The sequence below is a fragment of the Cebus imitator genome, unplaced genomic scaffold (genome assembly GCF_001604975.1).
Source record: "Cebus imitator isolate Cc_AM_T3 unplaced genomic scaffold, Cebus_imitator-1.0 Scaffold79, whole genome shotgun sequence".
Taxonomy (NCBI): domain Eukaryota; kingdom Metazoa; phylum Chordata; class Mammalia; order Primates; family Cebidae; genus Cebus; species Cebus imitator.
In genome coordinates this window covers 5190197-5200612 of record NW_016107394.1, presented here as the reverse complement: position 1 = coordinate 5200612, position 10416 = coordinate 5190197, and the positions used below count along the sequence as shown (strand labels likewise).

Below are 10416 nucleotides of genomic sequence, written 5' to 3'. Positions count from 1 at the left end.
TTGACCAGGATGGTCTCGATCTCTTGACCTCGTGATCCACCCGCCTCGGCCTCCCAAAGTGCTGGGATTACAGGCTTGAGCCACCGCGCCCGGCCCTCAATGCCTCTTCTTGCCCACCTCTCACAAACCCTATTTAGTGTTGGAAAGGAACAGAGAGAGGTAGTGATAGCCTTGGCTTGAATTACATTCAGGAGAGCTACAAGTAAGCAAATCTCTCCTTATTCATCAAGGCCCAACTGTGGAAGTGGGATGGAGCTGCAGAGGACTGATCCAGCCAGGAAAGGCAATAGGGTCCATGAGAAGAGCCAAGCTAGCACCACAATCCTCCTTAAAGGGCCTGTCTCCAAATACAGTCGTGTTGGAGTTTAGGGCTTCAACCTAAGAATTTTGGGGGACACAAATCAGTCCGTAACAGCAAAAGCCAGATCAGGGAAGGCTTCACAAAGGCAAATTTCCACTAAGTTCTACTGGAATCAGTCACAAGGGTGCAAGCAGTGTAAACAGCAAGGTACAAAAGCTCAGAGGGACAGGCAAGTCCTTGTTGGGCCTTTCCTTCAGGGCTGCTGTAGATGGGCTTCACCTGGGTATTTAACTGTAAGCCTTTTGCAGTCCTGAGGGTGGGGCCATGACCACTACTGCAGCAGGGTTCCATCCACTTGCACAGATTACAAGCTAAGACCTCTGACTGTGTCCAGCACCACACATGAGGCTGAATGGTTGTCCCCACAGGACACTGACAATGTCAGACTGCTTCACCAAGAGCCACAAGGCCTTTATGAATTACTTCAGAGGTCTTCCCACCTTCTCTAACAGCAGCTAAGTTTAGAGACTCAACTCCTCTACAGAACAGCACTCCTGTGGCCCAGCCCTAGCTGCAAGAGTAATGCCATTTGGTCAAGCGACAAGCATTTTCAACTCTCCCTCCCCACTTAGGACATACTAAGTTTTGTTTGTTTTTGAGGCAGTCTCTCTCTGTCCCCCAGGCTGGAGTGCAGTGGCATGATCTTGGCTCACTGCAACCTCCACCTCCCTAGTTCAAACGACTCTCCTGTCTCAGCCTTCTTTCCTGCACCTGGCCAAGACATATTAAATATTAAAAATAACTTGCTAGTACTTTTTATTATACTGTCTAGGGAGGCAATTACTTTGAAAAACAAGGTAAATGCCAGGCACAGTGGTTCACGTCTGTGCTCCCAGCACTTTGGGAGGCCAATGCAAGGGGATCACTTGAGGTCAAGACCAGACTGGGCAACATAGTGAAACCATCTCTACTAAAAATACAAAAATTAGCCAGGTGTGGTGGCAGGTACCTGTAATCCCAGCTACTCAGGAGGCTGAGGCAGAATTACTTTGAATCTGGGAAATTGAGGTTGCAGTGAGCCAAGATCAGGCCACTGCACTCCCAGCATGGGTGGCAGAGCAAGACTGTCAAAAAGAAATTTTAAAAAACCCTCCCAGTTCAGCCTCCGAAAGATTACAGGCCTGAGCCAATGCACCTGGCCTCCCATACTTTCTTAGCTACAAGGGAGGGGACAAATCTGGGGGTCTTGTTTTTTGAGACAGGGTCTGTCACCCAGGTTGGGCTGGATTATGATGGTGCTATTATGGCTCACTGCAACCTCCACCTCCCAGGATCAAGCCATCCTCCCACTTCAGCCTCCACATCTGGCAAATTTTTAAAATTTCTTGGTGGAGACAGGGCTTCACCACGTTCTCCAGGCTGGCTTGGAACTTCTGGGCTTAAGCGATCCACCTGCCTTGGCCTCCCAAAGTGCTGGGATTTCAGGTGTGAGCCACCACAGCTGGACACACGTTGGCATTTTTAAATGGTCACATAGGGATGTTCACTTTGATAATTCAATAATGTATACACTAATAATCTACATATTTTGTCAAAATTGTTTATTTCTTCTTAAACTGTTACTTACTGCATTTCCTTTGTTACAGCACCACCTAGTGGTAATTAACAGCACTACTTTCTCCCAATAATTCAGTACTGTATGTATACACTAATCTGCTTACTTTTCTGTCACAATTCACTACCTTTCTTTCCCCTTAAGCTGTTACTCTTACTGCACATTTCCTTTGTTACAGCAACACCTAGTGGGAATTAACAGCACTACTTTATCCCACTGGCTGAAGTTCCAATTTTAAGTGGACTGAAGAAAACTCATGAGGAATTTAAAAGATAACCTAATCTAATATACAGCACACCTGTTCCCAGCACTCAATCTGAGGATGATCAGATGTTGGGTACAGTGGTTTCACACTCTATGGAAGGCCCAGGCGGGGAGGATCACTTGAGGTCAGGAGTTCGAGACCAGCCTGATAAACACGGGAAACCCCATCTCTACTAAAAACACAAAAATTAGCTGGGCATAATGGTAGGCACCTGTAATCCCAGCTAGTCAGGAGGCTGAGGCTGGAGAATCACTTAAATCCAGGGCGGAAGTTGCAGTGAGCCGATAGCACCACCGCACTCAAGCCTGGGGGACAAGACCAAAACTCCACCTCAAAAAAAGAAAAAAAAAAGACAGGACTCCGTATAAACATCAAAGGTGTTTTCAAAAAGGTAGGGGAGGGGCAACACATCTGCAAGATTAAGTTCTGGAGACGGTTGTACAATGGGAATATACAGCAGTCTTCCTGCAGTACCATTGATTGGTACCAGGACCCTCTTCAAATACCAAAATTCCCAGATGCTCAAATTCCTTATACAAAATGGTACAGTATTTATATCTAAGGTAACCTAAACACATCCACTAGATTACTTTTAACACCTCATGCACATGTTATGTAGACAGCTGTTACACTGCAGTGTACAGTAAGTGACAAATGACAAGAAAAATAAGTCTACATGTTCAATACGGACACAACCATCCTTTTTGACTACTTTTGATCCAAAGTTGGTTGAATCCACAGAAGTAAAACCCTTAGACAGAGGGCTGACTCTATCACTATATCAGTGTACACTTAAATGATTAAGATGACCAATTTATGAGTTAAACAGGGAGGGGGGCAGACACTTGTCAGTGTTTCCTACTCTGTGCGTATCTCAAATATTAAGCCCTTCCCACGTGCTGATCAATAAATACCATGTGCAGCTCAGTCTAATTGAGAAGACAACCAAATAATCACAGCACCTGCTAAACCATCTATGGAGCCAGGGTTATCTCACCAGCCAGGCTGCATCACCAGGAAGCAGCCACTCAACTGGCCTTGCAGGCCGTAACAGCTATCCCTGGAAGTCCCCTCTGTGATCAACCAGAATCTGATTTATCACCAGTCTCAATGATTTTCAAGCCAACCTCTCCCTCACTAGTTTTTCCTGAGTAAATAGTGCCCAATTTCTTGTAAAATACATACTGGTAGAAAATACGTCACAACACTGACAGATAAAATCAGGGACAATTTAAATGTTCTTTATAGTTCTCCAGAACATAATGGTCTAGAGAACACAACTTAGGAATGTGGATTCTAATGATAGCTTTTTACTGCTTAGGCAAATTTACTTCTGATCCTTAAATATGGTGGCACAAGCAAATTTCCTTTACACTTTATAGAGGTTGATTAAATGAGTACGTATGTAAAAAACACTTAGAACACAGCATGACACAAAACATAATGGCCATTTATACTCACTTTGTATGTGCAACGTGGATCACTTTACACACAGGAAAAACTCGATATTGAGTTTTTCCCTCTTCTAAACATACAATCCTGAACTACAGAACAACGAATCAAGGTGCTGCCTCGCTTGCCATCAGCCTTCACTATCACACAAAGATACTTCTCTAGTTAGCTTTGCTTGGGTCTTAATATTCTGGCCCTTGCAGATACCCCAAGTATGGTTTAAACCAAGAAGATATGTAATGTTCCGCAGGTCAACATGCCCCTCAGTCTGAATACTGAACAGTCAAGTCAGGCTTTGTGTCTGTACAACATTTTATTAAAGGTCGTTACAGAGCAACATCCAGACTCCAGAATGCAGCTGCCAAGGAGACCCTGAAACCAAATAAACCACAAAATTAAGAAACTTTACCGGAGTTATTAAGCCTTCATTTACCAAATGGATACATACTCCCACTTAGCAACACTAACAAAAAATACATACATAAGGGTTTGTCCTTTTTCACATAAAAAAATTACAGGGCTCCTAGAGACACAAAATATAAAACATCTAGAAACAAAAAAACCCCCAAATGTTGACCATAGGAGGCTTGTTTTACACGGGCTGCTAAAGGACAAAATAGCCAATTACTAGCAAATGTATCTAGAAAATCTTGAGCAACCAGGCACGGTGGATCACCTGAGGTCAGGAGTTTGAGACCAGCCTGGCCAACATGGTGAAACCCTGCATCTATTAAAAACACAAAAATTAGCCAGGTGCGGTGGCAGGTGCCTGTAATACCAGCGACTTGGGAGGCTGACACGAGAATTGCTTGAATCCGAGAAGCAGAAGTTGCCACTGCACTCCAGCTTGGGCGACAGGCAAGACTGTCTCAAAAAAATAAAGTATTTGAGCAAATAAGGGAAAACTATTTCATACACAGGAGTAAAAGCAGGAACTTCTTTCTGAAATAAAGGCAAACACCTGTCCCAATGGAACTGAGGGTTAAAGAGACCCCAGGTTTCAACTTGTATTCTCCCATATCACCAAATGCTCACCAGAGTGTGGGCTACAAGTATTAACAGAAAGACTAGGAAGGACCCTATTCTGCCCCGAGTCCCCTGCCCCTGCAGGCATACCTGTTACGCTGTGGGGACTGGCTGGGGCATGGCAGGCGGCTCTGGCTTCCCACCCTTCTGTTCTGAGATGGGGGTGGTAGGCAGTATCTCATCTTTGGGTTCCACGATGCTCACATGGTCAGGCAGGGGCTTCTTAGGGCCAATCTTACCAGTTGGATCCCAGGGCAGCATGATCTTCACCTTGATGCCCAGCACACCTAGAAGACACCACAGTTGTTAGCACACAGCTGGGGTGTCACTGGCCCCCACCACACAAGACCAAAGAGAGCAAGCAGTTTCTTCAAACAACCCTGGGTCTGGTCCCTTCTCAGACAAATGCCTCTAAATCAATCAATGAATAGGACACTTCTGCAAAAGGAACCTGTGAACAGCACCACAAAACATGGCACTGACAAGGACCAAGAGCAGGACATGACCTTTCTGATTCGTCATCGTGTCATCACTGAAGGGTACACAGATGGCTAAAACAAGGACAAACCAACTCTTGGATCTAAAGGTATCAGCAATTCAATACTTACAGATAAATGTGGCAATCAATATGCCAAGGAGTATGACCATGCCCAGCCACTTCCATGATAAACTCCCCAAATACTTAGATGTCTGTGGAAAACCAAATGTGTCCAAATGCCCTTTGCCAAGCACTCTCAGCTGCTTACCCTGTCTGAGCAACACATGGCGCACAGCAGTGTCAACGTAGTAGTTAACAGGGTCTCCGCTGTGGATCATCAGGCCATCCACAAACTTCATGGATTTAGCCCTCTGTCCTCGGAGTTTCCCAGACACCACAACCTCGCAGCCTTTGGCCCCGCTCTCCATGATGAACCGCAGCACACCATAGCAGGCCCTTCAGAAGAACAGGAGAGGTCCATTTGTGTTATTGTCAAGGACAGAATTTATTTAACAACCCCCACCAGGTTTAAAAAACAGAAGAAAAATTAGTTTTCAATGTTCCTTTAATGGAGAATAAATCTGACCAGAATCTGGCCCCAAAAATAGTAACTCTCTTTCAGGCTTATCATACCTAATCTTAGGGTAATATTCATCAAGTACGTCAAGCTCCTAACCAAGTACTTTCCAACCCTGGCTGCCTATCAGAATCACCTCGGAAAGCTAAAATAAACGAAACCCTGATGTCTAGGCCCTATTCTAAGCCAATTAAATGGGCAAAGTCCAGGCTTATGTATTTAAAAATGCTCCCTGGGTGATTCTCACATATAACCAAAATTGAGAACCACATTTTTACAAGTACCCACTTGTTGTCCCATGAAATATTCTGCAACCTCCAGAAGTCTCATTCACTAGGAAAGCGAACACACACAGGATCCTGGTACCTTGCTATTAGAATGCTGATAAAACATTTTAAAATATGCCCTACCTGCAACTCATTCGGTAGTTTACACTCTGCAAGATACTAACTGGAGAGCTAGCCACCTCCAGGCCCTTTCACATTATCTTACTTACTATTCCACAACTGAGAGGTGATATAATGGTCCCCCTTAGAAAACAGAGGAGATCCTAGGCTCAGAAGTTCATTAACTTGGTTCAATGTGTGCAAAGCCCATGTTGGGGAGAGTTAAGACAGACTGCTGAGTCACACATCCAGTTTCCCATTTGGTGGGTCTGGGATTGACACAAATCTTCTGAGAACCACTGTTCTAGGCAACAAAACTGGCACTCAAACCAGGTAAGCAGTCTTTTCTAGGTCCTTACCTGGAGCCTGGCCTATACCACCCATCCCTACCAGTTAACCTTCCTACAGCACAGCTTTCCTCTAGGCCAGGCATTCCAATGCCTTTACATACAAACTGCACAAAGAACTTCCAGTTGAAATCTTACCAGCGGACCCTCACATTACTACCTGCATGCAACTCAGAGGTTTTAAGTGTCTAGATTTTAAACTCTCTCCCGGCAGGTCTTATCTCTTCACAGTACCATTTTAAGAGTGAACACACTAAGTAGATTTGAATGACCCCTACTAGCTTGTTCTAAGTTTCATGGTATCCCACAAGTACTAAGGCACTTCCACCTAGGGATACATAACACATACCCAGTAACAGGCCTAAATTATTCCCCATTGCCCACCACCCACCACATGACTCTTTGTAAGGCATCCTTGAGAAAACCAACAGGAGTTGGTCCCCTCCTTGGACAGTCCTATTTGTGTTTAACTCCCAAAGCACCCATAACACTTCTCCATTACAACACTGAATATACCCTTTATGGTTCTTGCTGCTTTAGCAGTCTTGTTAGTCTGCTAGTTCAGTGAAGGCATGACTTAGTACCTTATTATAATCCTGGGAGATTAGCAGATCCTGTCACTTTGTAACAGTTCATCTGCTTAATTAACAAATGGCAGACATGTATATTGACACACACAAAAGGTCAGGACCATAGGTCTCAGGATACTTACCTGCGCACAGCAAGCCCTCCCAGCAGTTTGTAACGCAGAGACTCTGCCTGAGCAATTGCGCACAGACCTCTAGTGGCCACCTTTTCAGCATAAAGCTTTAAAGGAAGCAAGGGAAATTGTGTTACCAGTCACCACTGTTTTCAACTGGAAGTTGAAAATTTGACATTTGTCATACAAGCATCACTTTCTACACCAAGCTTGTCCAACCCACAGGCCCCATGCAGCCCAGGACAGCTTTGAATGTGACCCAACACAAATTCAACATCATGATTTTTTGTGTGCTATTAGTATGGCCCAAGACAATTCTTCCAATGTGGCCTAGGGACGCCAAAAGATTGGACACCACCATCACATACAGCATACAATTTCAGTATTCCTCAATTCCTAAAGCACTTCTACCACCTACACACAGTGCAGGTTCCTTGTCCTCCCACCCTGGCTCCTTTAGCCACACCAAGGACACCAATGCGGATAGTCAATCCATCATACACCCAAGTTGAATGTAAAATCCTTTAACCACCATCCGTTAGCAGAATAGGCTTACAAAGTTAAGCCCATTATTCATTAAGAGAATTTCAACAAAATTATACCAGTCCATTTGTAATGAACAAATAATTAAAGTTTCCAAATTGAAAGTTTTTAGAAGTATTATTCTGAAGAGCCATCATCTCTGGCATGCCAGAATCACTCACCTCTACACTGCCCTCTGGAAAGCCAAACCTCTTCTGAACTACAGCAGTCAGCTCCCGAATCCGCCGGCCCTTCTCACCAAGAACATTCTGTGTTCTGGGGGGAAAAGGTGACAATTCATGACTCTTTTTTTTTTTTTTTTTGAGACGGAGTTTCGCTCTTGTTACCCAGGCTGGAGTGCAATGGCACGATCTCGGCTCACCGCAACCTCCGCCTCCTGGGTTCAGGCAATTCCCCGGCTTCAGCCTCCTGAGTAGCTGGGATTACAGGCATGCGCCACCATGCCCAGCTGATTTTTTGTAGTTTTAGTAGAGACGGGGTTTCACCATGTTGACCAGGATGGTCTCGATCTCTTGACCTCGTGATCCACCCTCCTCCGCCTCCCAAAGTGCTAGGATTACAGGCTTGAGCCACCGCGCCCGGCCTAATTCATGACTCTTACAATGCTGGATGTAACTTTAAATCTTGCATATATGTGTGGTAGCAAAAATCTCTGCCACAAAGCATAAAATTTTTAACAAAAACAAAAGTTAAACTTTAAAAATGCAGTTGCAATCCTATGCCTGGCCTTAAAATGCAGCTTTTAAGCAGTTATATTCACTAAGCCCAGATTCATTGGTTGTTTGTACCTTAAGTTCACAGAGAATAAACCAACTTAGCATTTACAATAGATGATGGGCAGTCAAGTGAGTTTTACCTGGTGGCTAAGATAATGATTTCTGTCCTGGTTGGTGTAACTCGCACCTCAACTCCAGAGTAGCCATCTTCAGCCAGCTCCCGAGTAAGAAACTCATTCAGTTCAGCTTTGAAGATGCCATCAGCGACAAACTAACCCAAAAAAAGCAAAGTTCAAAATTAGGACATCGGTGTAGGTTCACTGTCATCTGAGCCAGTCTAGTCTTACTAGTCAATGCGTTCCTCACCAAAACTAAATACCTCCAACCAAGGATTCCAAACCCTTGTTCCAACAGGAGTGCAGCAACCCTTCTCAGACAAATGCCTCTAGGTCATCTTTAGGAAGTTACTTCAGCCAGGGCCCTTTAAACCGTGCCACAGAACGCAGCACAGAGTAGGCCACCTGGGCAAAGAGAACACCCCAAGTCAGACTCGTCATCATCTCTTCATCGAAGGGTTTAAAACTGGTCCACATGCAAAACAAGAAACTGCTCTAAAATGGCCCATTTACACTTCACTCAGCACAGCAAAGACACCGTACTTGTCACCGTGAAGGAACAGATAGTGAACTTAACATAGAAGCCGTCTCACTTGTAGACACAACCTGGACCGTCTAAAGAATCCCAGCCATGTTATCTGGCCTTACAATACCTGTTGATTTAACTGTAAACAGAGCTGGCAAATCCTAACTCAGCGTCGTGGACTTAATTTTAACATCGATGTTTTCATATACAAAATGACAAACCATCTATTTTTAAAGCTAATGATTTTTACAGTTTTTTCTCGTGGAATGATAAGACGTTAAATCAGAGGCAGCTTCCTCCCGGGGTCCTCAGACGGAACAAGCAACCGTCAGTAACTCTTCAGTTAAGGTTTTGGGGCCAGCAGATTGCACCCAAACACGACCAGTAAGAAGGTAAGAAACTTTCCCCTTCCCAAAACCACCGGGTAACACATGAGGGAAATGACACACGCCCTCATGTGTTTACTAATTCTGTGGACCAAAAAATGCTCACAAACACCTTCTCCGGGACAGAAGAGGCGCCTGGCACCCATCTCTCTGAGCTTTACTCGGAATCAGAAAAAAATGGGTCTCTCCCTTCCCGGGCCTCAGTGTTCGCCTGGCTCGGGCCTCTCATCACTCAATCCACCTCGATCCGCGGCCCGCGGGAACCCCAGGCAGCCTAAACTGCTTCCTAGGGCAGGGCACAGAGCCGCAGGCCTCGCGGTGGCACCTCGGGAAGCCCTTGACCCGCGTGGCGCCGTCATTTCCCAAGCACAGGCCCCAGAGACTCACCTTCCTCTTCTTGGAAATTTGCACGGCCATCTTGCCGCCGCGCTCCGCCGAAAGGAAAGGAAGTGGCTCGCGGGCGGAAATGGGTATAAAGGGCGTGCGCGACGACCAAAGGCTGCGCTACGTGAACGCCTGTGGATGTTCATGGGAAATGTAGTGTTTACGTAGAAAGCGTCTGGGGAAAGAAGAGTGTTGGTATCTCCTGCAGGCAGGAACGAGAAAGGGGGTTCATCCAGCAGGACTTCTAAACTGCAGGGGAACTTAGAGTTCAAATTCTCTTAGCTTAAAAACAAGCAATATGAGTTGCAGAGGTGGAAATTACAGGTATAAGTTCACACAACAACAGAATTTAACCAGCGTGAAACTCTGGCCCCGATGAGTCGACACTGTAATGAAAATCTGCTGAAAGCCCTCAGTGAAACTCATTTAAGACTCCTCTTTGGGAGGCCAAGGCGGGCGGATCACTTGAAGTCAGGAGTTCGAGACTAGCCTGGCGAACATGGTGAAACCCCGTCTCTACTAAAAATACAAAAATTAGTGTGGTGCCGAGCGCCTGTAATCCCAGCTACTCGGGAGACTGAGGCAGGAGAATTGCCTG

General features: G+C 45.3%; 1 protein-coding gene and 2 non-coding genes across 3 annotated transcripts; all 3 read right to left on the bottom strand.

Annotated features, from left to right (window-relative positions):
• Positions 1-3935: 3935 nt before the first annotated feature.
• On the bottom strand, positions 3936-9934 carry RPS3 (ribosomal protein S3). The gene is made up of 7 exons (XM_017533008.2): positions 9822-9934; positions 8547-8677; positions 7852-7945; positions 7160-7254; positions 5406-5593; positions 4750-4946; positions 3936-4005 (listed from the first exon to the last, which is right to left on the bottom strand). Exons 1-6 carry the CDS (start codon positions 9849-9851, stop codon positions 4753-4755), a joined length of 732 nt encoding a protein of 243 aa, XP_017388497.1. The 5' UTR covers positions 9852-9934; the 3' UTR covers positions 3936-4005; positions 4750-4752.
• On the bottom strand, positions 5052-5197 carry LOC119471961. The gene has a single exon (XR_005201062.1). It is a non-coding gene; the product is annotated as a small nucleolar RNA SNORD15 (small nucleolar RNA).
• LOC119471962 lies at positions 8833-8979 on the bottom strand. Its single transcript, XR_005201063.1, has one exon. It is a non-coding gene; the product is annotated as a small nucleolar RNA SNORD15 (small nucleolar RNA).
• Positions 9935-10416: the final 482 nt, after the last annotated feature.

Bases quoted from the DNA above. Each gene is read 5' to 3' on its own strand.
- RPS3 (XM_017533008.2), bottom strand. From the start codon at position 9,851: ATGGCCGTGCAAATTTCCAAGAAGAGGAAG. The intron at 8,678-9,821 runs GTGAGTCTCTGG...TTTTTGGGTTAG, and splicing joins AAATTTCCAAGAAGAGGAAG to TTTGTCGCTGATGGCATCTT. The intron at 7,946-8,546 runs GTAAAACTCACT...TTTTCCCCCCAG, and splicing joins ATCATTATCTTAGCCACCAG to AACACAGAATGTTCTTGGTG.